We start from the raw sequence: 26,116 nt of genomic DNA, 5'->3' as shown, positions 1-26,116 counted from the left end.
AGACAGACAGACAGACAGACAGACAGACATGCGGACAGAATATTTTATTGTTACAGATCCTCTACTTGTACACATCCTAAACTTCTATGATGAACCAGTCCTTCACAGCGAAATACTTTAGAACATTAGTGAACTTGGATCTGTACATTAAAGTCAAAAAGCTTGTCCATGTCATTCTTTGTTTCTGAAACTCTTGACAACTTTTTGAGGATTACTTTTGCATTACATTTTTGAAGAATCAAAGAGAACCGTTTCCTCCAAAAAGTTTTGAATTGTTCTGCACTACGAAAGGGGTCTTCCTCAATACGGTTGCACTGTTTTGAGAGAGAGTGTGTAAGAAGACATCGGCTTGCAGGCCCCATCTACCAAAGTGCTCAAACACTAGTGGGATACACTCTGATGACGTCCCTCCTGGTAGAATTTCTCCTGTATACTCGACCACAATCGCAAACATTCGCCCATTCAGTGAATGGCAGAGGCAATCCTAGTCTTAGATAACACGCAATGGAAAATTTGTTTGCTTTAGGTGCGTGCTTACCAGAAGACGGTATTACCTTTAGCCATGATCCTGCGCCTTTTTCTTGTAAAGACCGTAACCTTGCTGCATCTCTATATAGAGAGGACGTGGCAGACAGACAGGGAAGAAGACAGGCAGGCAGGCAGGAAGGCAGGCAGGCAGGCAGGCAGGCAGGCAGGCAGGCAGACAGACAGAGACAAACAGATCATTCATTTATTGGTATAAAAATATATAGGTCTACTTACATTAACATAATATAAAGTGACTTACTATATGTGATAGTCTCTAACTCTGATATTATTACGGGTAATTTTAAAAAATTGCAACTGCATTTTGAATAAATAATTTTACTTAAATTGCATGTTATAGAGAGTAAGTGAAATTATTTTTATACTCGAAATGTATACTTTTTGGATGTTATAAAGAGTAAGTGAAAAAGGTACAACTCCATTTTTCTCCGCTCCTTTGTGTACAAGAAATTCATCGTACAAAACCAAAATCATAACAAGCGATAAGGAATGTTCAAAACTTAGAATGATTTTAGTAAATAGAGTAGTGCTGCATGGTGTCCAAACATTACATTGTCGTACTACACTGCGCTTGCTCTTGTATACAAAATGTTACTGACTGTCAATTTTACCTCAAAGACGAAGCCTGACCTAAAAGAAAACGTACGACTATTGGCTTTGTCTCGTGAAACCCGTGGTTTTGACTAGCCTCGTACCAGACCTTCTCGCGCGTCGTGCCCGGTTCCCGTATAACACAACAACCACATACGGGAACCGGGCACGACGGCGCGAGAGGGTCTGTTACGAGGCTAGTTTTGACAGTTTCGTCGTCACAATGTCCTTTTCACAATTTACTTGTATAACTATTGCAAGTTTGTATTTCAACAACAACGAATTGCAAACAGAGCTAGAACTCAATTTTTTATCTGTCGTAGCAAATCTATCAGAAAAACGTCTAGATTTGAGAGTATTCACGTTGTAGCTTAAGGAGATAAACAAACGGTTCGTTCAATCAGAATGCAAATTCTTCGTAGGTTACACCTGTAACATTTGCAGCAAATATAGATAAATACAGGTAAAAAGCAAAGTGTTGTTAAGAACCTGCTTCATTTACTTCTGTTTGTTGTTCTTGAACAGGTTGTACTTGGGAGTAAGCTGCATTTGCTGTCAGCGTTTCAGAGTATGTTACATTTTGAGATCGTGATGTCTCGTTAGCTTCTTGTATGGCAGCATATACGGGTTCTGGCTGCACACTATCTTCACCGCGAAAGGATTCTTCAGTTCTGCTGACAGCCAAAGTTGATTTCTCTGTAATAAACGGTCAGACTAATAACGTCATTAAAAACTAAATGAGTTGTATCATAACTACCTCGGGTTTCAGACAGTTTTTTCAGCCGTATTGAAGTGGTACCAGTCGCTGGTAACTGCTAATGAGGATCACAACAATGGCATTTTCCCACAGAACATAGACCATTTACAGGTTTTACCAACTTAATTATAAACTGTTCAACTTTCTTTTGCTGCTAATTAAAAATGTTTGATCTACAAGGAAGGTTAGCCCAGAAGCAGACTACTCGCTACAATTTGCCAATGCCAGCCCACAAATACCTCTAGTGTGGTAGCCACGTGCTGTATAGTAAGAAGGGGAAAAGTTTTGGCAAAGTGACACTAACTCTAGCCTCGCAAGCCAGGCTCTTCCGCGCAGTCGCTGAGCTAAACGCACGTGAATCACACGAGGAGGAGGAGCTTTTACCGGAATTGCTCCAGCGTGAGAAGAGCCTGGTCGCTTTCGAGAACGTTATAGTGACGTGGGACCCCGAATCCGGTTTCATAGCTTGATAAAGGTAATTCGATTAGCTAAGCATGTAGGTTGAGTAACACGCGACATCGCTTCACGCACTTGCTTGTTTTGCGCGAAGTACATAGTTGACATCATCGTTCGCTTCTAGTACGTATCTTGACAGCTCAGCCATGTAATATTCTGCAGTGTCGCGACTCCTTTTCAGCATTCAGTTTCGCCAACTGTACACCGCCGAATCTAGATCTGCAGCGCGGTAGCTTGAGAAATCAACTCATTGTACGCGGTTAGTGTAAATATGTAGCAATCAGAGTCCGTATTGAAACAAGTCGTACGTAGTACACAACACATGCAACTACGAGTCAACTCTACACTTCCTGAACATGGTAGGTCCACTGCACTGCTGTTTTCCCACGCCTAGATGTTTCCAGTTCACCGTGAGGAGAGCCAATATCGTACAAAAGAGCTGCTTTCTGGGTCGAAAGTACCGTCAGATAGACTGCGTTAGCAATACACGCCAATCTGACTAGAACGTGGACTTCGTTCCACTGAGTGAAACAGGGCCGGCAGTTCTCACACCATTTCCCCACAGAGTATAGATGTCAGACGAGTAGACGCGAAATGGTAGTGAACACTTCTACGTCGGTTTCAATTCGCGCAAACCTGCAGATGAGTTTAGTAGAAAGAAACGTTGCTGGGGAGTGTAGGTTAAGCGGACCAGTCCCATGTAGGCCATTCCTGGGCTCATTATTCATCAGCATTTTGTTCATCAACAGCTTCACTGGCTTTCGTGTTCAAGCGCTCTTCGTGGACAGCTTCCTCTCCGCTTCATGTATCACACGCAATTACATTAACAGGCTCTTTAGGAAATCGAATTAGCTTTATCAAGCTATGAAACTGGATCCTGGGTCCCACGTCTCTATGACGTTCTGGAAAGCGACCAGGTTCTTCTCGCGCTGGAGCAATTCCGGTAAAAGCTCCTCCTCCTCGTGTGATTCACGTGCGTTTAGCTCAGCGACTGCGCGAAAGAGCCTGGCTTGCGAGGCTGCTCTAACTCTACGTTGCCAGCGTACAAACATTGAAAGCTGTAATTCTTAAAATTTTATATCTCTCTGTACACGTAAGCCCAGCTTACGCTCGCCCCTTGATAGAGCCAGACTATTACACGAGAGCATCTATCATCAATCTATCGTCAAAGGGGAATGACTTTCCTGGCACCAAATTTTCTCATTACTACTGTACCACTATATCATAAACGTTGAAAAGAAATAGAAAAAGTGCATATACCGTAAAAGCAGAAATTCGTGCAACCCCAACATTGTGAGAATTTCTACACCAGCTATGCGGTTTTCACTTGTACGAGATATCAAAACAGTACAAGTAACAGTTTTATATTGACCAATCAATAACCACCATAACAGCTACAAGAATGAAATCCAAGCCTTTATGCATAGACGTTTGCTGCCAACTTCATTTAAGGAGAGGAGAAAAACGCCATTTGTTTTTTGGTTTCGAGCGATTAAAATATTTAGAGATCATAAGCTACACGGATGTGGAAACGGCGAGAGAAAGATGTTATCAATTCGCATGCGCATTTCTATGCAAAGAGCAAATTCACCTGAAGATATTATAAAGTGGTGCTTACAGCTTAGTAGACATGCGCATTTCCCTTAGTGACACGTGGTACTGCCGTAACTACCGTCTGTTCTCCATAAGTGTGAACTTTGAAAATCATCAATATCTCCGCTGTTTTTTGGACTTTCGCGATGATCTCGGTATCGTTAGAAACCGATAGGTGTGGCGTTTTTGTTTATCAAATTATCTAAGCCCTTCCTACAAACGAAACGGAAGGATAATACTTTTGCATAGCAAAGACAAACGGGTGGAGCAATGGTTATTATCCAATTATCTTGTAAGACCAACACATCAGCAACTGGAACCATTTAAGATAATTGGCATAACATGGTTCAACTGGAGCAGCTCTTAGTGCTCTAATGAGCACACCTGGTGTGACCTCTACTTCATTACTCACTTCCGAGTTCACACTTACGGGGTATAGACAGTACGTGCCCCATGCTTAATCACTGCTCTTCTATTGCAATCTTTTGTGCTGAGAAAGAGCAACTCTAGTCATAGATAAGTCTTTCCTTACCGGTACCCTAATCTGCCGTAGTTATTTTTCATTCTAGCTGCTGTTAACTTGAAGATGTTCCTTCCGTAACTAATCTACCCCCTAGAGTCACCTACGTCGGTAAGTGTCATTTGCTGCTCAGCGGGAAACCATCAATGCCAGAAGGCTATCGTAATCCAGCTCGAAACGCATGCAGAAATTTAATTTGCAGTAATTAAAACTTTGGTTTAGATTCTCAAATCGCAGTAATTTAAGACCGCAGAAATAACCATTTATACGGTAAAAGTTTACCTTAAGAGCACTTATTGCAGACGGAGCATTATTGTCTAAAATCTCGTACTGTACAACTGTGTCTTTGAAAATATTTGAGGATAGAGGTACTTTGTACAAGTCGTAATCGATTACGGCAATTCACATATACGCAAATGCTTCATTGTAACTGCCTAAATTAACATACAATAACGTTAGAATGATAAAATCACAAGTCCCGTTTTAGTCATAATCATGCCTTTCTTTTGTAAAACATCATACTGTTGCTGAGTTCCCGAAGACGGACGCAGCACCTTACGAGAGAGGACGCGTAGACTGCTCAACGGTTGACCGTGCCGTATATTGTAAACGCAATCCTAATCAACTTCCACTCGCTACCGCTACCCAGTCAAATCTAACTCAATCAGAATCAATACCGCTACCTATATTACCCTATCTCAGTCAAACACAATACCGGTCCAATGACCAATCACAATCACCAAAGTATATGTCACATGTCTCTACGTCACACATGCTAACGTTTAAACTTGCTTACATGTAAGCAAAAATGAACAGTAAGAGAGTCACTACAGGAGAGTAGACAGCAAATAGCAATTGGTCCAGCTTAGCGTGCGCTAGTACGTGTGGCCTTCTCAGTGCTCGTGGGCGTAACACTCACGGTGGTTTGGTATAGTGAAAGTAGGTGCAGTTAATTAAACGACAAAACTTAAACCTTACACAGACATGTATAAAAGCATACGGTAATAGTTATCGCATCTAAATTTATTTAAAGTGCAATTTTTAGTATTTGTCCAACGGAGAGCGCTTACGTCTCTCACTGGTTTTACGAACATTGTGCACATAAGGACGAGCTCTCTGTAGACATGTATGCACGCACAGCATTTGCAAACTTTACAATTATTTGCCGTTTTCCAAGTTTTTTGCTAACCGTTTTTGGAGGCGATGGCAGTTCTGTTTCTGAGCGGCTTTGTCTTGCATTCATACGTCGCTTTCTTGAATAAGAACATAATGTAAGCGCATCTATTATCTAAGCAAGGCTGGCCTTACCTCATACAGAAGAAGAGTAAACCGATAAAAAATGCAAAAAGTGCAAACGAAACTCCTAGTGTTCCGGCTAATACCCCAATGACACTATTGCTTGTCTTTGTTTCTTTAGCTATCAAATCAAACACAAATTGCCATAACTATGCAAAACTTAAAAAATGTTTGAAAATAGATAAACATCTTTTACCTTCAAGTGAAAGACTAATCGAAGCCGTGTTACTTCCTACGGCGTTGGCAGCTGTAAATGTGTAGATTCCAACATCAGTGGAGTCAACAGTCGTAATTGTTAAATTATAACGATCTGAAGAGAAGCTGTACTTGCTGGTTGGTGTAATTACCCCTTCAGGACCAGACCATGTTCTGTTGAGAGTATTATTAGGAATATCAAGTGACGCTTTTGCAACTGTCACTTGAAGAACAACCCAAGAACCTAGCGTTACGACAACAGTTGATTTTACTGCCGTTACAGTAGGACGAGCAGCTGCAACAACAAAAATAGAAATTGGAATAAGAACTTTACGAGTATTTGTTGAGTGCATCAACTCTCGTACCTATTAGAAGACTAATTGTAACTGTTTTCCTTTCAACAGCATTTGTAGCTGTAAAATTGTAATTTCCCACGTCGCTTTGGTCGATTGCTGTAATTATAAGTGTATAACGATCGGACGAAAACAGGAACTTGCTGCTTTCTGTAATCAAGCCTGCTGGGCCAACCCACGTTCTGTTACCAGGATCGTTTGGAACACGAGGTAATACTTTTGATACTATCACGTTCAAAATGGCATTAGATCCTTTCAACACGGCAACAGTCGATTGCAATGCATTAACAGTAAGACCTAGACCTTTAACAAACAATATCACAAAGTAAAACAATAGAAAAACTTTTAATGGCACTACTTATATACCTTTTAATATTAGACGAATTGTAACCGATTTGGTTAAGACAGCATTAGAAGCGACAAAAGTGTAAATTCCGGCATCGTCTTCGTCAACTTTTGCGATTATTAGATTGTAACGGTCTGACGATATCAGAAATTTGTCGTTTGCTTCGACTGCCGTTCGAGGACCAAACCATGTTCTGTTGGCAGCATTATTGGGGACATTAGGTGAAGCTTTTGACACCTTTACTCGAAGAAGAGCAGTCGATCCTTTCGCAACAACCATAATCGATTTCACTGCAGTGACAATGAGACGGGAAACTAAACCAACAAATAAAGACATAAAATTAGAATAAAACCAAGTTAATAACATATAATTATGTAACAATAATTGAGAAAATACCATCTTTTAAAGTTTTTATCTGAATGGATTCGCTTTTTGGTCCTTCAAATTCTTCATTGTCTACTATGTTGACGGCAGTAATAAAGAGTACGTAGCTTGTAAATTTTTGTAGATTTGTGATATTTGTAGACAGTTCGTCTCTAATTACGATCTCCCTATCAACTAATGGCGAATTATAGTAGACTCGATAGAACGAAATTTTTCCATTTGGATTTTCTGGCGGTTTCCATGAAATTGAAATACCCGTAGATGAAAATACTTCAACAGATACAATAGTAGCTTGGCTGGGTGCTAAAGACATTGCAATTGTTGAAAGTTGCGAAATTGATCTTTTCTATATTTTACCAGCAGCAATAGTCGTTGCAAAATAGATGTCACTGGAAGGACTCACACCGATATCGTTGATGGCTTGTATGTTGATGGAATAGCGAGTGAAAGGTTTGAGAGAAGACACAACTAAAATAGTAGATGAGATGTCATTCAATCGTAAAGCATAACGTTTGGTTGGGTCGTTCGTAGCATTGACATAAATGACGTAATGAGTGATATCGCTGTGTTGATCAAATGGTTTCTTCCACTTTATTGTAATATTTGTTGCAGTCCTATTTACCACAGTCACGTTTTCTACTTGAACTGGAGGACCTGAACAAGGTCACGAGTTAATTAAATGTAGAACAGCATGCTGATTTGATATTTCTTGCCTTTGACTGTAACACTTGTGGCGTTTGAGATCGTATTTCCTACTGCATTGGATGCATGACAATAATATGTTCCAGAATCGTTGACAAAACTGTGACTGAATGTAATCTCAAGATTGAATGTAGGTTCTACATACGTGTCTGTCACGTGTATTCTTTTTGTGTCTACATCAACATCACGCTTTTGTTCACTGTCGTATTTCTTCCACTGCCATTGCACGGTTGGACGGGGTTTGCTTTTACCCACACATTTTAAACTGAAAGACGTATTGTTGTTGGTCTGAAGAATAACTGACTTTGGGCTAGCTGATACTTCAGGAAGATCTGTTAACAATAGGCGATACATTTTTAGTAATTACACACAAGTACAAGGTCAGCCATTAGACATACAAAACACGTCAAGCTCTGCCGTTTGCGACTTTTGTGATCCCACCTCATTAGTAGCAACACATCTGTATTTCCCGATGTACGAGTGTGATACGTGTTTTAATTTTAAGAATGACCTCGTAGTAACGTTTTGACTGCTGTTTGTAATGATGACTGTTTCAGTGCTCTCGATTTCCGATGAGTTGCGTAACCATCTAATAGTAGGTGGAGGTCTACCAACTGCAGAGCAGTTAAGGCTTGCCTGAGAGTTTTCAGTAAATTCAACATTTTCTGGTTCTTTAGTAAAGTGAGGTGACACTGCAACATTTAATTTGTAAATCTATTGTATCGCAAAAAATATACAGGCACTTTTTACCGTTTACAGTAAGGTTTCTTTGCAGAACGTCTTTTTCGTTTGTGAGATTTGTTTGACATGAATACGAACCGGACTCATTTACTGTAACGTTTTGGATTGTAAATTCCATTAGTAGAGATGTCTTGCCATTAGCAATTTGATTTCCACTTAGCGAGGTTTCATTTCTTGATAGAAAGATAGTGTTGGCTACTTTAGTGACTTGAATAGAAGGCAGCGGGTAACCGTAAATCCAGCAACCCAAAGTTAATGATTGACCGTACATGACGTTAGGTGAATATGATCCTACTACTACTGGTCCATCAACACGAAGAGCAACTACCTCATATAAAAACAATGGCGACAAATAGATTTGTAGAATAACGTAATATGACCGTTTGGGCGCTTACCGTTAACAGTAGCGTTGACTACCCTTGTTCCAAAAGTGTTACTGGCTGTACAATAGTACGTTCCCCCATGTTTGGACGCATTAACGTTTACAATTTCAATAGAACTTTTTATCGATGTATTTCCTTTTACCTCTGGTTTGGCAGTAACCGTTTTCCGTCCTTGAAACGACCATTTAATATGCGGAATTGGATAACCGGTGGCCTTGCACGTGATGGTTACGTTCTCTCCCCACATTGCTTTAACTGGATCACTGGAAATGATTTGGGCGTCACTGCGTACTAAAGATCAACTATATAATTATAGAATATATATATATTAATAATTTTAAGGTTCGCTGTCTCACCCGAATATCGAACACTGTCTGAAACGTTTGTCAGAGGCTTTGGATATGAACGTCGAGTCGCGACATCAGATTTCGTTATGCAACGATAGTCACCAGCAGACAAGATGGAATTCTGCAATTTTACTCTGCTGCTTACCGTATGCATAGTTTCATTGAGAACCGTATCTGTCTGTTCGCTAACAAAATTGTAGGGTTGTCCATTTAGACTTTTTTGCCAAAGAATTTGAGGCGTAGGATATCCTGCAGCAATGCACTCAAGTATTTGAAAATCTTTGAACAGATTTGTATCGTCACTTGGACCTTGCTTGATAAAAGGATAAACTGTGCAATGTAAACATATATTTGATTAAGACCTTGTATATGTATTTTCTTGTAACTGTTCTTACTGTTGACAGTAGCTTGTGCCGTTGCCTCGACATTCGAGTTTTCATAATAAACTCGACATGAAACGTTTCCCGCATTTTCAAGCTTCCAGGTAAATGAAATTTTAAGTTCGGCGTTATATCTATATTGTTTAGCCTTCTTTTTCAATACTCGTGAAGGTAAAATCATTCCTTTTGCGGTTTCTATCGTAACGTTTGGTTGAGAAGTTGCCTCAAAACCGCATTTTAGTACATTTTTGTTTTTAGGTGTCGTCTGGCCAGAAAACACGCTCATTCCGTCAAAAGTTATGAGTGGATTCAAAACTACACATAAAATTGGAAAATATTACAGTGCACACGCATACAAACACGGTTATTTCGTAATATAAGAATAATATCTCTCACCTCGTATGCTGACATTTGAATAAATTCTTTCGTTACTTTCGCCGGTGTGCGCTTCGCACACGAACTGTTTTTCTGCATCCGTGAAGTGTAGTTTGTCGATAGTAAAATCAAGTGTGTTTCCGTCCGTGCGATTATGTTTTACTAGTCTATTTGACTTGTCGTCCGATATCCAGCGTAGCACGTGCTCACTTTTTCCTGAGACTGAACATGATAATTTGAGTGGTTCGCCTACCAACCCATTGTAAATTGACTTGAATGAGTCGAATTCAATGTCGCCTGTTCAGCAAACATAGTAAATCACGCGTTAGTAAACCGCGTGTTGACATCAACTTACTGCGGAGAGTTAAGGACACCGATTTCGTGTCGGAGAATATTTTGTTATCTATGGTACTGTTGGCAGTACAAAAATACTTTCCTTTGTGTGACCAATAGACTTTTCCAAGGGAAAGATCGTGTCTAGTTGTAGTTCTGTTAACGTTATAGACAGGTGATACAAATGCAGACAGGTTTTCATCTTCACGATACCAATATACATCAGGTGGAGGAAATCCAACAACGATGCAGGACACAGAGGTGACGTTGGTATGTACCGTAACATTTAGAATGTTAGGATCAATGCGTACAATTCGTGGTTTTACTATAAAAGAGCAGATTTCCGTATTGAATATAATGCCATACAAATTTCTAACAATATACTTTTACATACCGAATACCGTGACACTTTCTACAGCTGTTCCAATACTGCTGTTTGCAACGCATGTGTATTTACCTCCGTCTTGTTCCGTGAAAACCAGTGAACTAGAATTGTAGTTAGGAATTTCATTGTTTGGCCATCTGCTGCCGTTCGGAAATATCCAGGTAACTGTTGGCGTGGGTAGTCCAGTTGCTGAACATTTAATCTCATTGATTTTCTCCTTGTCGATAACATGTTCACAACAAGGTCGTATGTTGATGGAAGGTTTCACTAAAAATGGAGTCACAAGTGTAGAAATGTTACAAATATTTGGTAATCTAGTGCTCTTGCAAATGCACTTGCAAACTCCGCTATTTCAGTAAATGAGTTATGGTGTTGATTTGTACGTTTGGAAACAAGCTGTAGTCTTAAGTTTAGTGTTTTCGTTATTGGCCGTTGGGGCGTGTACTACTGATAGTTTCCAGGTACGTCTGCACATGCGCTATAGTTTCTAACACAATTCTTTTCCCCAAGCCAAATTGTTTTTTACACAGCTCAACTTCTAACAGTCTATTATATCTATACGATTCAAGTACGGTAGCTAATTTTCTACAAATCTGTTGAGCTAATTTGTTTCAAAGTAATGCAAAGTAAACTTTCTCACTTCTTGTGTAAGATTCGCTAGTACTGGAGAGGTGGTATGATCTGTTGTGGATAATGTCTTGGAAGATTGCAGTTTGGTGATTGAATTGACGATCCTGGATTGCTTGTAATACAGTCACTCATGGTCTGTTGCAAAAGTTTTCTGGAAACACCCCAAAGTAGCAAATAGTTCAGGTGTAATATTTTAGGGAATCGATAGTTTCAATAATTGAGTGTCCTGTGGTATTGGTTCATTAATCTACTAGCGTAACGGAAGGACATCACAATAAGTGGTGGTTGCTTCGCGAGAAGCTCACTTTTAACAAGCTGAATTGACTTCCGGTCTGTCTGTCCGTATGTCTGTTTCTTTCTACGTTTATTCAGCTATGAGCCTAGAAAAAAGAGACTTTGTAAAAGTCACGAGTCTTGGCGAGTAGCGTACTCCAAACGTATAAGGCTAAACCGACTTCCGGTCTGGGGACTATGTGTCTGGCTGGCTGGCTGGCTGGCTGGTTGGCTAGCTGGCTGGCTGGCTATGTCTGTCACGCTACAGGAATGTGCCACTCCTCCTTAGTGTGGCCCAATCACGAAGCATTAATTCCTTTATGTCGTACGTGGCAACCAAAGACAATAGACGAACAGCCAACCGTAGGCGCGAAACTTCCTTGAGAGAGTTTTCGTCCAGAACGGTATAATTCATGTTTGCGATTGTCAGGAATTGTCGGAAATAAACAAAAGAACTTACCTGTCTGCAACTGCTGACCCGAAATCGATCGCTTTCTTTGTTTTACGATATTTATACCGGAATCTAACATTACGTAAGAAGAGATTTATATCCCGTATATGATGACACTACTTACGACTACAGACTATTGACTACAGACTATTTACGGACTTTGCGGTTACGCGAAACGACAGTCGCTATGTAAGATATTAAATACATTTTACAAGTAGCACGTCTAGAAAGAAAATAACGTGTATATTCATAATTCTTCGCGACAATTACTCCTCCTAGCCTACGCGGTGTTCAGGACATTGAAGGCTCATAGCTGTAGAAGCGACGGTGTAAACACAGCTTTCATTACTAGTTTAACTATTAGCCTAGAAGAAAAGGGACTTTGTAAAAGTCACGAGACTTGGCGAGTAGCGTACTCTAAACGTATAGAGCTGAACCGACTTCCGGTCTGGGGACTATGTGGCTGGCTGGCTGGCTGGTTATGTCTGTCACGCTACAGGAATGTGCCACGCCTCCTTAGTGTGGCCCAATCACGAAGCATTAGTTCCTTTATGTTGTACGTGGCAACCAGAGACAATGGACGCACAGCCAATCGCACGCGCGAAACTTTCATGACAGAGTTTTATTACCAGAACGGTGTAATTTATGTTTGCGATTGCTAGGACCTGTCGGAAATATATAACAGAATTCACATGTCTGCAACTGCTGACCCAAAATCGATCGCTTTCTTGGTTTTACGATATTTATACGGGAATCTAACATTACGTAACCAGTAGAGATTTTATGTTCCATATACGATGGCTTTACTTACGACTACGGACTTTGAGGTCACACGAAACGACAGTCGCTATGTAGGATTTTAAATACATTTTTTAGGTAGCACGTCTAGAAAGAAAATAGCGTGTGTATTCGTAATTCTTTGCGACAATTACTCCTCCCAGCGTACATGCTGTTCCGGACTTTGAAGGCTCATAGCTGTAGAAGCGACGGTGTAAACACAGCTTCAATTACTAGTATGTACGCTTGTAAGGGTGTGTCACGCTTGGGGATTTTTTAAGCCAATCATCGGTCCTTTTAAGTAGTCAGCGTAAATCACTCTCGGGAATTGTTGAACTAATCAGCAGTCCTTTAGGACATCAACAATAAATGACGTAATAATCCCGCGCAGTATGATATAAATGCTGAGATAGCAAAAACATTAATAAGGTCAAACCGTCATCAAACTGAAAAGCGCAGAGTAAAGTTCAGGTAATCGTTGTACGCGTCTGTTACATTTTTTACAGAAGAATCGCAGAACAAACGAATTCATTGTTCTTCAAGAAGCCAAGCGAAGGTCCCATGGGACCATGCATGCAGCGTTGCGCACGACCAGCATGCATCTTCCGCGATCTTCAAGAGAGCAATATGTTTTAGCTGTAAGTAGGACTGATGATGAACGATCGACGTCGTCTTGAAACGATGATTTGTAGGAAACGTAGCGCTGCTTTCTTCTGGATTCGGTCACTACACAGTATTTCCCATGTAACTAAGAGACGTACGAGATCAATCTCTATTATCGGAACGAAAGCAGCGGCTCAACGAAAGCATGCTAATCGAGATCACCTCAGTAGTTAACTTTAAGTGATGCAAGAGCACTTACATGCAAAATTGAGAACTAACGTGGATAAGGCAAGCCCGCTCCGTGCAAGAGTTACGCATGTGCATGTGCTGAGTTCGAAATAGTGTGGATGATATTTTAATTTAGTTAATTATCTTTAGTCACATCGACGCATTCCTGTGTTTTCAGCGAATTACTGTACATTTCTAGCAACAAGCTAATGATTAATTAATGATAATTACAATAGATAATAAAATTTACATTGATATTCACAATAAACACAAGCGCGCGCACACTCACACACACACACACACACACACACACACACACACACAAACACACACACACGCACGCACACGCACACGCATACGGGTTCGTAGCTCTGAAGCGTCCAGTAGAACATAGCTTCATTTACTATTTGGAGGTGCTGAGTGAGGTTGAAAGATTATCTATACTAAGAATTAAGAAGGGAAGCAGTTGATTCACACGCTTTACCACGTGACAATTCCTAGTGGAATTTGAATTTTAGTAATTTTTGGACCTGAGCATTGACGGCTATTTCTAGGCTCTACTATGGCATGCGGTATTCTTTGGCAAATACGTTGTCACCTGTGGTAGAGATCGCAGGATGACTCTTGCTTTGCTGGAACGATTAACATTTCTGTGGCTTGATCACAGTGACATTTAAGGATGGGTGAATATGATCTAACCGACTGTAAAATGAGCGTCCCCTAAGAAAGTCGCAAGATTATTGCCTTGTTGTGGTCATCCTGTAACGTAGAATCCAGGCTGCTAACTGAGGAAAGGATCAATGTAAGGTGGATTTTACAATCTCGAAAGATTGAGCAGCTCTTTCTGTTTTCCTGTTAGAAACAGGATGGAAACATGACTCCTGACTTGCCGAATGCCATTAGGTTGTAAAACAGTGTCAAAGCTTTGAATGGCTGTGCATTATCTGAGACGAGCTCAGAAATAGCCTACGGATGGCTAGTGTTTATAGAGTTGATGTTGATTGCGAGCGAACGAGGCGAGCGAATTTCTCTGATGCGTCATAGAGGTACACTGAATGCCCTTCCGTACCACGTCAGTGCCACACCACCCCTACACCCTGGTTTCGGAATCGATAAATTCGAATTATTCTTTGCTAGTTTTGAAGAAGGTAAATATAAAATAGCATACGTCATAGAAGTCATCACTGGAAATTTTTCCGGCTGCGTTGCACCACTCTTCACGAAGGACATCTGTTAAAAATTGAATATTTTCAATAATTCTTTGTTTTTCTTAGTGTGTAAAAATTGACACTTTCCGTTATGTGACGTCTTTCTGTGATTATTGCTATGACAACAATATCGAATTAGGCGTAAGCAGCGTCAACTTGTCTAGCTTCTGTTCGTTGTGACAGTTAATGGTGTTCTTGTGACATTTAATGCTGTTTCTAGTCAAGAAATAGCTAATATAATGAAAGTCGACATCTGCTAATATCGCCATGGAAACATTGCTTACTTAATGTTAAGCATGGGCGCTTTTTCACCACTCCTACACCCAAGGTACAGCTGTTACAAATTGATTATTTTGAAAAATTGTTAGTTTTCCTCGATGGATGTAAAATTGACATTTTGTGATTATGGCTATGACAGCAATATTTAATTAGGCGTAAGCAGCGTTGAGCTATATAGCGTTTGAGTTTTTGTGACAGTTAAACTTACTTAATGCTGTTCGTAGCTAATAATTGGAATATCATCTAGGTTTTTTTTCTACTCTACAGTTAATCAAACAAGTAAGGTACGTGCTCGCTCGCACAGGTTAGAATGAAATGAGCACCTATTATTATTTTAGCTGTTACTGTATATTGGTCTTCTGAGGTATTTGCTTAATTGCCCTATTTGGAGTGGGCACAAGCAAGTGGTGATATAGCTCTGAAAAATCAAAGCGAAGATGGTTCCACGGTGTTTCCGGCCATCTTCAAAAATAAGAATGAGCTTTACATGGTGTTGGGATCTCTGACAAGTTGTGCAAGTTTCTTACCAGATTTTCAATAGTCTCATTAAAGTGGGACCACCTCTGGCTATGGTTTTAATACGCGTTACGTCTGAATGCATGCAATATAATTCCTGTAATACTCGTTCCTGATGCATTGAAGGAACAATTATACCTCATGCTGTTGCAAGTCAAAGACAGGTCTCTTTCTTTGACTGAGAGAGTCCAAAAATATAACTGATGAGAATAATAGCAGAAGAAATCATTTATGCCCAACGACTTTCATGCGTTTATTTTTTGGTATCGGTATTGAAAAATGGTGGTTAGAATAAGTATTGTTAAGTTTATACAAAGCAGTTGAAAGAGAACACGTCAATTACCGGTTTGTGAAGAGCTTTTCGCTAAAATTCACGAGGCAAAATATTTGAAAACTTTAGAGTCAGCCTCCGGCCTTTGGCAAGTTCCCGAGTGCTTCGAACGGAGAACGGTCGGTCATCACTCCGTTTGGGCGATATCGTTTCAAATGTTTGCTTTTTGGCATAGCTCCTGGGCCAGAGATGTTACAGAGAATAACGAAAAAGATATTGAGACGGACATATGGCTGTCACTGTTTTTTGGGATAGATCACATCGTAGTGTGAGGTTCCGCAAGAGAAGAGAATGGTCTTTGTTTGCGATAAGTTTTATCACGCTGTCGCGAACAAGTCTTACGTTTGAACCCTTCCAAGTGTGTTTTTGCGTCGGATGGGGTCAAATACTTTACCCACACACTTATACGACGAGGGTGAGAGCAGATGAAGGCAAAGTACGCGCCGTTATAGATTTTGTAGTAGTTTAGTATCTTAGTAACTATAGATGTTAATGACGGCTATTTAGCAATCCTAACGTTCACAAGAATTAGCGAGTTTGTGTTAATCCACTTTGTGTTGTCTTCCCTTTTACTGGACAATTCTCTGTGTCTCCTCGCCACAGACTGGCGCTGCGAACCGTTTGTGTTGCGCTAAGGTGTAATAGCAAAGCCGCTCCTAGGATTCAAGAAACTTGAGAGACTTTGTAAATTGATTGGCTCGTTCAAAGAAGAGGCAAACGAAGACTCCCTTTGACGCTTTGACAGCTGGGTAAGATACTTCTTCAAATTTTCTATGCAGTTGACAAACATGATCATATATACTATCAATGAAGCAACTATAAACGAAACCTACTCACTAAGTGCCTTTATGAAGAGCTACGCCTTCGCTTGGAGCATTCTATTCTTTTGAAAGAGTTTAATGAATATACTACGGATAAATGGATTGAATAGGTTAGATCCTTTTTTGTCGCAAAGTAAATGTAATGCTAGAGAGAGTCCGTCTGTATCTTCGAAACAACAGCCGGATGAGTACGAGCAGTTGCATTTTGATCGACTAAACAGATAACTTCCAACTGCCATTTTACTGCTGCTGAGTATCATTTTCGTCTTCGTGACATACTTTTCGCTGGCTTTAGAGAAGATCAGATGTTGCAACAGTTTTATGAAATAGATGACTTACTTAATAGGAGTCTGGAACAGGTTTTGGCACATGCTTTGGTATTTGAAGGAGCTAAGGACAATGTCTTAGCCACACGAGACAGTTATGATCAATTGGCTCAATTCGTAGATAAGAGGCACACTAAAATTGGATCAGATAGGAAAGACTAAAACGAGAAGGGGCTTCTGTTGTATCTGTGGTGTCAAAGACCATTATAGTTTAGAGTGCTCCTTGAAAGATCATCAAAGATCATTATTCTGCCCGGAGTGTGACAGTTACGGTCATCTAAAATCTGGATGTCACAACTTTACCAATTTGCAGAAACCAATATTTTCAAAGCAACGTCGAGACAGTAAAAGGGAAGTGGCTGAAGCAAAACGTTCAGAATCTAATGAGAGCTGCGCAAATAATTCGGACTCGATCAGAACAAGGTATCGCGATTCTGTGTGTAAAGAGGTTGCGATGGCTGAAAACGTCCGTATTGCTGGAAAAAAGTGGTCGTCGATGTTATCATTGAAAAATATAGATTCAATTTCGAGATGACACTGGTGCCGACGTTTCGTTAATGAGAAGTCTTGGGTAGCGTTGGGAAAACCGAAACTATCAAAGAATACAGAGAGACTCAGACACGCGTCCGGCAACTTGGGTATACTTCAAAGGCACCATTTCAAACACAGGACGTTTGGCAATACTCCTCCAATAACTATCTTGTTCTATTTGAAGCAAGGCAAAGGATCAAATCTTTTAGGAATGCATGGATTGCATGGGTAAGAAAGACAGGTCTTTCTCAAGTATGCATTGCTCACGTCCTTGACAAATCAACAAGCAACGCTTTCTGTTGAAAGACCGTTGCAGTTCAATGTCGGTTAGAACGAGTTCTATAGACACATTCAGCGAAGTGTTTGGTGATGATCTTGGATGTTCTAGTCAGTCAGTTAGCATCCATGTTCGACCTGATGCTGAACTCAACGTTTTTTCCTTATAGAAGACCGCCAATTCACCTTCGGATAAAAATTGAATCGGAATTAGATAGACAAAGAAACGAGGTGTTTTGGTACCTGTTGATACAGCTCTATGTGTCTTTCCGACTATCAGCGTATTCAAGTCATCTAGCTGGTACGTTAGAATTTGCTGGAACTACAAGCTTCTCAATCGTTACTCGACATTCGATGAGCACCCAATTGCGCTTTCCAGGTGACTTATTTAGTGTACTGATTGGTGGTAAATATTTTACAAAATTAGACTTAACTGATGCTTATAATCAACTTAAAGTTGATGAGGACAGTCAACGATATCTTGCGATCAATACACATAAAGGCCTTTTAGGTATCGTCGACTTCCCTTTGGGATTAGCTCTGCACCAGCGTTGTTCCAAACAATTACGGATAGAGTGTTGATTTATTATCATGTTATTTTTTAGGGAGAGAGGATATTGTGTATCTTAGAAACTGGTATCTTAGTAACGATAGATAATAATGACCGGTATTTAGCAGTCATTGTATTCATAAGAATTAGCGAGTTCTGTTAATCAATTTTATGTGTTGTCTCCCCTTTTATTGAGCAATTCTCTGAGTTTCTTTGCTACAGAGTGTTTCAGTAGTAATAATATAGGGAGCTACAATGATAGCACGTACCTCGCTCCCACATTTTCTCCATTTCTTCACGTTTTCACGTTTTGCTGCGAGGGTGGCTCTATCTATCCACCTAGATCCCGCTACCAAAATGATACCATTAGGCTTCCTTCCACCTTTTGCCAGTACCTATATTTTTAAGCGTGCTTGGAGTCAAACTGATACGACCTGCCCGCTCCCGCATTTTGATCGTGGCTAACCGAATGTGCGGCTGAACGTGGTACCCTTTATACTAGACTGCAGCGAGCACACTTACTCGGCGAATTACCATCGCAGAGTATAAGTGGATTTACCCTCTCTCGGTAGAAGGCCCTTACGATGACGCCCGCGAGATTACCTATAATAATACCATCTTGTTGAAGTGTTTGGTAGTCTATAGGTTTATCGACGGGAGATGGCATTTTGCGTGGGTCACTATACCAAGGCGGTCAGTGCACTTTCCGGCCATTTTATTTTAACGGGAGATGCTATAAATCCATGCATGCACCAAGATTTGTCATACGATTTTTCTAGTTTGGGAGTTTATCTCCATATGTTTAGTGTCGGGTCTCAGAATGAGCAGCGCCGACTCGAGCGATAAATCACTGATGCGATCATGCTTATATAATATGTTTAAGGGGACTCTGAGTTTTTCAAGTACACACGGCGTTATAACGCGCAAGGCATAGCCGAGCACGCTATTATAGACTGGTCGTACCGCGCCGAACTTGAAGAAACGCAAACAGGACAGCCACACAAGACTACTACCAAAAATGTGCTCAAATTGCAATGTTGCGCTAGTTTTTGCAACCTGCAAGGCCACGTATGTAGAGACGTTCTTCATCCAGTTGTTGGTTAGGCTAATGACCGGCCGGTTTGGCGCCAAATGTACAGTAAGGGTTTCCACGATCTCTTTTTTTGAAGGGTAAATTTGAAGGCTTTGGACGCTGATGTAAAATTTTCAGCGGAGAGTAGGCGTGAGTTGCCATGACGGCCATTAGTGTTGGTGCACAAGTCTTGTTCTTTACATCTTTGCCAAAACTATTTTCAGAACATTCACGCATTTGACATATACGTAGGCCAGTTGTTTTGTGCTGCGCTGCAAGCAGAGACTGATTCGCTGTAGCTCGCCATCTTCTTTAACATTATAGTAAAGTTGTATTATTAGTTTTCAGAATCATCGAATATTGTACATCTGTACATGCGCTAAGTTTACGACATGCCCTTATATCCTACCTGAAAAAACGCTAAGAAAAGCTATTTCAGCATTGAAGATAATCTGCAACATCTTTAACTTTAGAATAAAATTCAATCATTAATTTAATTAACTTTAATGCATGTATAATTTAATGCAGTTGATATTACTTTAGATCTACCAGAATATAACTTAATCTAGGCACTGACGAGCAGAAAACACTACAATGAAAGATGTCACTAAACGTGACTAAACTCCTGCTTATTTATGTTTCCGCCGTCTTTCATTTTAGATTCTTCGTAAGACCATTTACTAGTTAAATACGTTGCAATATAAAGAAGTAAAACGATTAATAAATATAATGACTGTAAATTTTTATTGCGGGTGGAGCAAGATGCTGCACGGGGACGAAGACTACAATCCTTTGGCTTGGTAAGTAAGTACAGAATTGTGTATATGGCAATATGAAGTGTGCAGTAAGTAGCAAGCTTCGTAAGCTAGACTTTCAAAGAAATATTATTATAAGGTCCAAAGTTTAGCCATAGCTCTTCTATGGCTTTCCTCTCTGTTGGTAATATCTTTTAGACTATGTGTTCAATGTTTAGAATAATTAGTCTTATTTAACAATCGCAGGAACTTAGAAAATCAGTACGTACAACGCATGCGATATACATCAATAGCTCAAACGTTTTCTATAAATCCATTCAACATAACCGTCAAAAATGAGCTTGAGTGACGTTTTGAAGACGTCATAAAAGGTTCTTGGTTAGTTATCACTTCGTATAAATAATTTTAATTAAATCTACCGGCCTGATTCGACACTATTATGGCATAACAATTATAGTATATGCAGCACATACGGTACACCACAATGAAACAAAACTGTTATGTATATCACTTACCGTTAACATTAATGTTTGCTTGACTCTGTTCACCTATGTTGCTGGCTGTACAGTAGTATGATCCTCCGTCATCGACTGTTACATTTGGGATTTCAAGGTAGCTTTCTATAGATGTATCGCTTTTTTTCTCTCTTGAACTTTCAATCATATTGCTTTCTTCTTTATGTGACCACCGAATTTGCGGAAGAGGATAACCTGTGGCGTTGCAGGTGATTGTTACCGTCTCTCCCGACCTTGCTACAATTGGATCGTTAGAAATGATTCGAGCGTCACTTTTTACTGCAATAGAAATTGCACATAATATACACAATTTTCTATGTGTTTCTTATTATCTCACCAATGTATTGAACAGGGTTGGAAACGTTTGGCCGATTTTCTGGATAGCTTTGTGGATTCGTTACAGAAGAGGTCGTTATGCAACGATAGTCACCAGCAGACGAGATCGACTTGTTCAATGTGAGTGTGCTAGATATCTCGTGATCAGAAACATCTGCTGCCATTAATAATACTTCGCTAACGAAATGGTAATCTTGTCCATTTAGTTTTTTCTGCCAATAAATTTTAGGTAGAGGATATCCTGCAGCAGTGCACTCAAATTGTTGTGTATCATTGAAGGATTTAATAACTTCGGTTGGATGACTCGTGATGTAAGGATAAACTATGGAATGCAAACCGAATAACACCTCGTATACGTATTTTCTTGTAACTGTTCTCACTGTTAACAGTAGCATGTCCAACTACTTGGACGGTTGAGTTTTCATAATAAATTCTGCATGAGGCTTTTCCCGCATCTCTCCATTTAATTCTTTTTTGAATTACTGCTTTATAGATGTTTTTCATTCCGTCGAGTGCGGTTACTTTTGCATCAGTATGCAATTCTCCTGAAGTCTCTATTGTCACCTTCGGTTGAGGCTTTCCCATAAAGATGCATTCTAACGTGTTCTTACCGCCAAGAAACACGCTAATATCATCAAACCTTACGGTTTCGTTTAAAACTGCAAATGAACAAAAGAAGCGAGTAAACAAGTATTACATGCACACGTACTTAACTAGACTATATATAGTAACTTGACAATGTTTGTTACCTCTTATCCGGACGCTCGAATAAATTGTTTTGTTATCTGCGATGGTGCGCGCTTCACACACATATTTTTTGCTGCCGTAGTCTAATTCTAAGTTACTAATTGTAAATTGAGTCGTCGAATTCGTTTCATTGCTTAGTGATACATTTTCAGTTGTCCAGCGTAGCTCGTGCTCACTTTTCCCCGTGACCGAACATGATAACGTTAGATTGTCGCCCACATATCCATCAGCAGTTGAATTGAATGAGGAAAATTTAATGTCACCTGCTCAGCAAACACGTCACATAACTGGTTATTGAAGCGTGTTGAAATCAACTCACTGAGTAATTTTAGAAAGATGGATTTGTTGGCAAAACTTGCTTTATTCTTCTTTATTGTATTGTTGGCAGTACAAGAATACTCTCCTTTGTGTGACCAGTCTACTTCTCCAAGAGAAAGAGTTCGTCTTTTTGTAGTTCTGTCAACATTATGGAGAGATGATACAAGTGTAGACAATTGCTTGTCTCCATGATACCAGTACACATCAGGTGGAGGAAATCCAACAGCAGTACACGGAACAGAGCTGACGTTACTATATACTGTGACTACTAGAGAATCATTATCAAAGGGTAAAATTCGCGGTTGGACTAAAATATTAAAATTTCCTGATGACTATAAGACAATGCAAAAATTTAAATAATTACTTACCAAATACAGTCACAGTTTGTTCAGCATTTCCATTGCGGTTGTTTGCAATGCATGTGTAGTTACCTCCATCATACTCAGTAACAACCAGTGAACTAATACCAGCGGTATCGTTGTACTCCTTGAGATCTTCAACTAGCCATTCGTTGCCGTTAGGCAAAATCCAAGTTACTGTTGGTGTGGGAAATCCAGCTGCTAAACATTTGATATTTATTGTTTCTGTTTCGTTGGCAATAACAATTTGGCAACAAGGTGATATCTCGATAGAAGGAGTAACTGCAAGCAACAGTGACAATAATTATTGTACAGAGCGATCTAAAATTGTTATCATAGCAAATTAAATGTTTTAGTTGTAAATAATTGAATTTGAAAGCAACCAACCGATTACTACTCCAGACACTTTAATTATTATAAACTTTCTTATCAAATGATCTATAAACTGTGACTACTAGAGAATCATTATCAAAGGGTAAAATTCGCGGTTGGACTAAAATATTAAAATTTCCTGATGACTATAAGACAATGCAAAAATTTAAATAATTACTTACCAAATACAGTCACAGTTTGTTCAGCATTTCCATTGCGGTTGTTTGCAATGCATTTGTAGTTACCTCCATCATACGCAGTGACAACCAGTGAACTAATACCAGCGGTATCGTTGTACTCCTTGAGATCTTCAACTAGCCATTCGCTGCCGTTAGGCAAAATCCAAGTTACTGTTGGTGTGGGAAATCCAGCTGCTAAACATTTGATATTTATTGTTTCTGTTTCGTTGGCAATAACAATTTGGCAACAAGGTGATATCTCGATAGAAGGAGTAACTGCAAGCAACAAAGACAATTATTATTGTACAGAGCAATCTAAAATTGTTATCATAGCAAATTAAATGTTTTAGTTGTAAACAATTGAATTTGAAAGCAACTAACCGATTACTACTCCAGACACTTTAATTATTATAAACTTTCCTATCAAATGATCTATTTTGTGGATAAGTTCACATACAGTACACAAGCGTGGCGATGCTATCAAAGACCGCTGGACATCGGACATAGTCCAACTCAGACTGCATGGTTTCTGTGTTTTCAATAGCAGACTGCCATGGAACTTTGTTCTTCTAAAGCTTGGTTTTTGATTAGACCCTTCAGGGTTGTCCCCAGGATTTTTGTAAGGCAGGGTGGAAATTCTCGTGACCACGCCCCCACCATAATTTTTTAACCCAACGCAATTTAACATAGAAGCCAATCAAACTTGCTTGACAGTCTTAGAGATAGTTACCATCGCCACTGACACAAACGGAAATTAACTCTGATGGAGCGTCATGGGGAAGTAGACTGGCAGCTACGTTGTCTTTCAGTAATGGAACACTCACTTTCGCCAAACTAATCGAGTGTGTGCACATTCTCACAAGGACTTACCACAATCATTGTGCTAAAAAAAGGAGGGGTTTTAGGTCAAGGATTAGTATGACTCACACATCGCAGTATATCACAACTTGGAATAACCGTCAAACTAAAAAGTCCGCTAAAGCTTGTGAGAAATTTTGAGAGCTCGAGCAATAGATATTTGATTTGCATAATCAGTCGAGGACACGTGATTGGGAGGGGCAACATATCTACAGACCGCATTAATTTGTACTCTATCTACCTACTCTGCTACAATAGATTCGCCTAGATGCTCCCAACAAAATAGCAACAAGAATCAAGCTTGTTGTGCTAGTCATTGTTATCATTTTTTCGGTCTCTATGGAGAATCTTGTCGCAGTTCTGGCAAGTCTTCCTCATTTATTTCTATTGTTAACCTGTTTATTGTTAGTTCTCTAACTAAAGTAATCTAATATTCTGCAGTAGTTACACCCCAAATTCAAAACGTTTAGCGATGCTAGAGGGGAAACTGCAGTTGCTACGGACGCAATTGTGGGCGGCGGCGCATGACAACCGCTGTTGCTTTTGGAGTACTTGTATTACAATCAAGTTCATACCATATGGCAGTCATCCTCCTAATTGGTCTTACTATCACACTAAACATCGCAGGCCCTCTAGGCAAAGAACTAAAATAGTATGCAAAGAATTAGTTGCTTGCCTCAAACAACTTTGTAAATTTTAAGAATACAAAGTTTGTTGTCTTCATAGCTACAATAGAGAACAGTAGACTCAAAGCAACTGTTACTAAGACAGCTAATTAAATCAGTGTATGGTGACTCTAAAAGAATGCAATTAAACATTTAGCTTATCTGCTTATGTCAAAACGAGGCGAGTCTAGGATGGCGCTTTACACATCACAATGCGGAACTTGTCAGTTTTGGGGTTAAATAATCGTAGCTACCCCATCTCTATTTGTTACCAGTTGTCTCCGGCTGCTTTCCGTACATGCTTGTACATACATGCTCAGAATTCCGAAATCTACAAATTTTCCCAGACCACGCAAAATGTGTGAACGGACCTTATAGTAGCCTCTGCCTACTCAGTAAAGCACGGCGGGCCTATACCAAGCGGGAGCCAAGGCATGGCGCTCCGTCGTGCCTTTTGTATGCTGTGGACAACCCTGCCCTTTCATCTACATGTCAACGAGAAACCCATTCCATCATAATGACCTACTGATGGACATCGTTTATGTCAACGGCGTTGTACTTGTGGCAGCCTTATTTGGCAATGCGAGCAACACTTTGCAGTTGAAATGGTGATTATAATATTTTTAAGTTTGATGAAGAATTTATCTTAGACGACTGAAATTTGTTGGTAACGCGGTTTCTGCTTTACTAGAATTTTAAATTTCCTGCTTTCTGCTTCAAAAAGTTATTCACACAATAAAATACCGTTGTTTTGCAAATTGCAAGTCACTATGCGAGTTGTATTTAATGTTTTTCTTAACAATGCAATGCTTGCTATCAACAACAAAATACAATCAATACACAGATTTTTTACAGCACAATACATGTGTATGAGTTAATTGATACTAACCGTGGACAACGAATATCCTATTGACGCTGAATGAGTTGTTAGTAACAAGACAGCTGTAAGTGCCTCCGCCTCCCTGACTAGTCACATCCAAGCGATATCTTTTTATATCCAGTTTATGTTTTATATCGCTCGTTGAATTCTCTTGATGTTTAAACCAAGATATCATTGTAGTGCTGTATTTTAGATCTTTGCAGAGAAGGACTATTTCCTGATTGAATCTGACCGTCACTTTCTTTTGTTGAGTAATTGACGTAGAAGTCTTGCTAGTATCGATACGAGGAGTTCTTGTTGTTGCATTCAAAGATGGAAGTGTGCCGTTTGTTGTCGTTCCTCCTGCAGACGATTCGGTGTTATCGTTAGCCCCATCTGCAATGAATTAATTTGCTGCTGCACAACGCAAAAACGTAAACGCATAAACGGAACATGCTTCATTGTTCTAGTTGCTAAAGCAGTGCATGACATGCATGAGATGCTTAAAGAGCTAGGGGTTCAGAACCATCACCATATCCAAAATAGCATCATGATGCCGACTTAAAATATTTTACTGTTCGTTGTCACGAAGGCAGGA

General features: G+C 39.8%; 2 protein-coding genes across 2 annotated transcripts in view; both read right to left on the bottom strand.

Moving 5' to 3' along the window:
* Positions 1-1,363: 1,363 nt before the first annotated feature.
* On the bottom strand, positions 1,364-9,110 carry LOC134186040 (hemicentin-2-like). The gene is made up of 14 exons (XM_062653947.1): positions 8,876-9,110; positions 8,490-8,804; positions 8,138-8,431; positions 7,751-8,071; positions 7,395-7,691; positions 7,050-7,340; positions 6,674-6,967; positions 6,320-6,610; positions 5,956-6,249; positions 5,772-5,880; positions 5,653-5,716; positions 1,895-1,952; positions 1,627-1,833; positions 1,364-1,566 (listed from the first exon to the last, which is right to left on the bottom strand). Exons 1-14 carry the CDS (start codon positions 9,108-9,110, stop codon positions 1,538-1,540), a joined length of 3,099 nt encoding a protein of 1,032 aa, XP_062509931.1. The 3' UTR covers positions 1,364-1,537.
* Positions 9,111-10,368: 1,258 nt separating this feature from the next.
* Positions 10,369-26,116, bottom strand: part of LOC134186039 (hemicentin-1-like) — a 20,055-nt gene continuing 4,307 nt past the window's right edge. The window contains exons 11-21 of the mRNA XM_062653946.1: positions 25,549-25,914; positions 25,404-25,472; positions 23,140-23,412; positions 22,595-22,867; positions 22,228-22,533; positions 21,911-22,171; positions 21,542-21,820; positions 21,163-21,483; positions 20,826-21,104; positions 10,756-10,950; positions 10,369-10,454 (exon numbers count right to left, since the gene is read on the bottom strand). Coding sequence (XP_062509930.1) covers positions 10,369-10,454; positions 10,756-10,950; positions 20,826-21,104; positions 21,163-21,483; positions 21,542-21,820; positions 21,911-22,171; positions 22,228-22,533; positions 22,595-22,867; positions 23,140-23,412; positions 25,404-25,472; positions 25,549-25,914 — 2,708 coding nt within the window. The remainder of the gene's footprint in view (positions 10,455-10,755; positions 10,951-20,825; positions 21,105-21,162; positions 21,484-21,541; positions 21,821-21,910; positions 22,172-22,227; positions 22,534-22,594; positions 22,868-23,139; positions 23,413-25,403; positions 25,473-25,548; positions 25,915-26,116) is intronic.

This window comes from Corticium candelabrum, chromosome 10 (genome assembly GCF_963422355.1).
Source record: "Corticium candelabrum chromosome 10, ooCorCand1.1, whole genome shotgun sequence".
Lineage (NCBI taxonomy): Eukaryota > Metazoa > Porifera > Homoscleromorpha > Homosclerophorida > Plakinidae > Corticium > Corticium candelabrum.
The sequence above is the reverse complement of the archived record's forward strand: the minus strand, read 5'-3'. Positions and strand labels throughout refer to the sequence as shown.

What these genes read in the sequence shown, in the direction of transcription:
- LOC134186040 (XM_062653947.1), bottom strand. Translation starts at nt 9,110, where the DNA reads ATGTGGGGAGAGAACGTAACCATCACGTGCAAGGCCACCGGTTATCCA. An exon ending in TGCAACGACTATTGCTGCTG is followed by an intron (nt 7,341 to 7,394) that starts GTAAAATATAGA and finishes CAATGTCTTTAG; the next exon opens with CACCCAGCCAAGCTACTATT. An exon ending in GATTAGTCTTTCACTTGAAG is followed by an intron (nt 5,881 to 5,955) that starts GTAAAAGATGTT and finishes TTGATTTGATAG; the next exon opens with CTAAAGAAACAAAGACAAGC.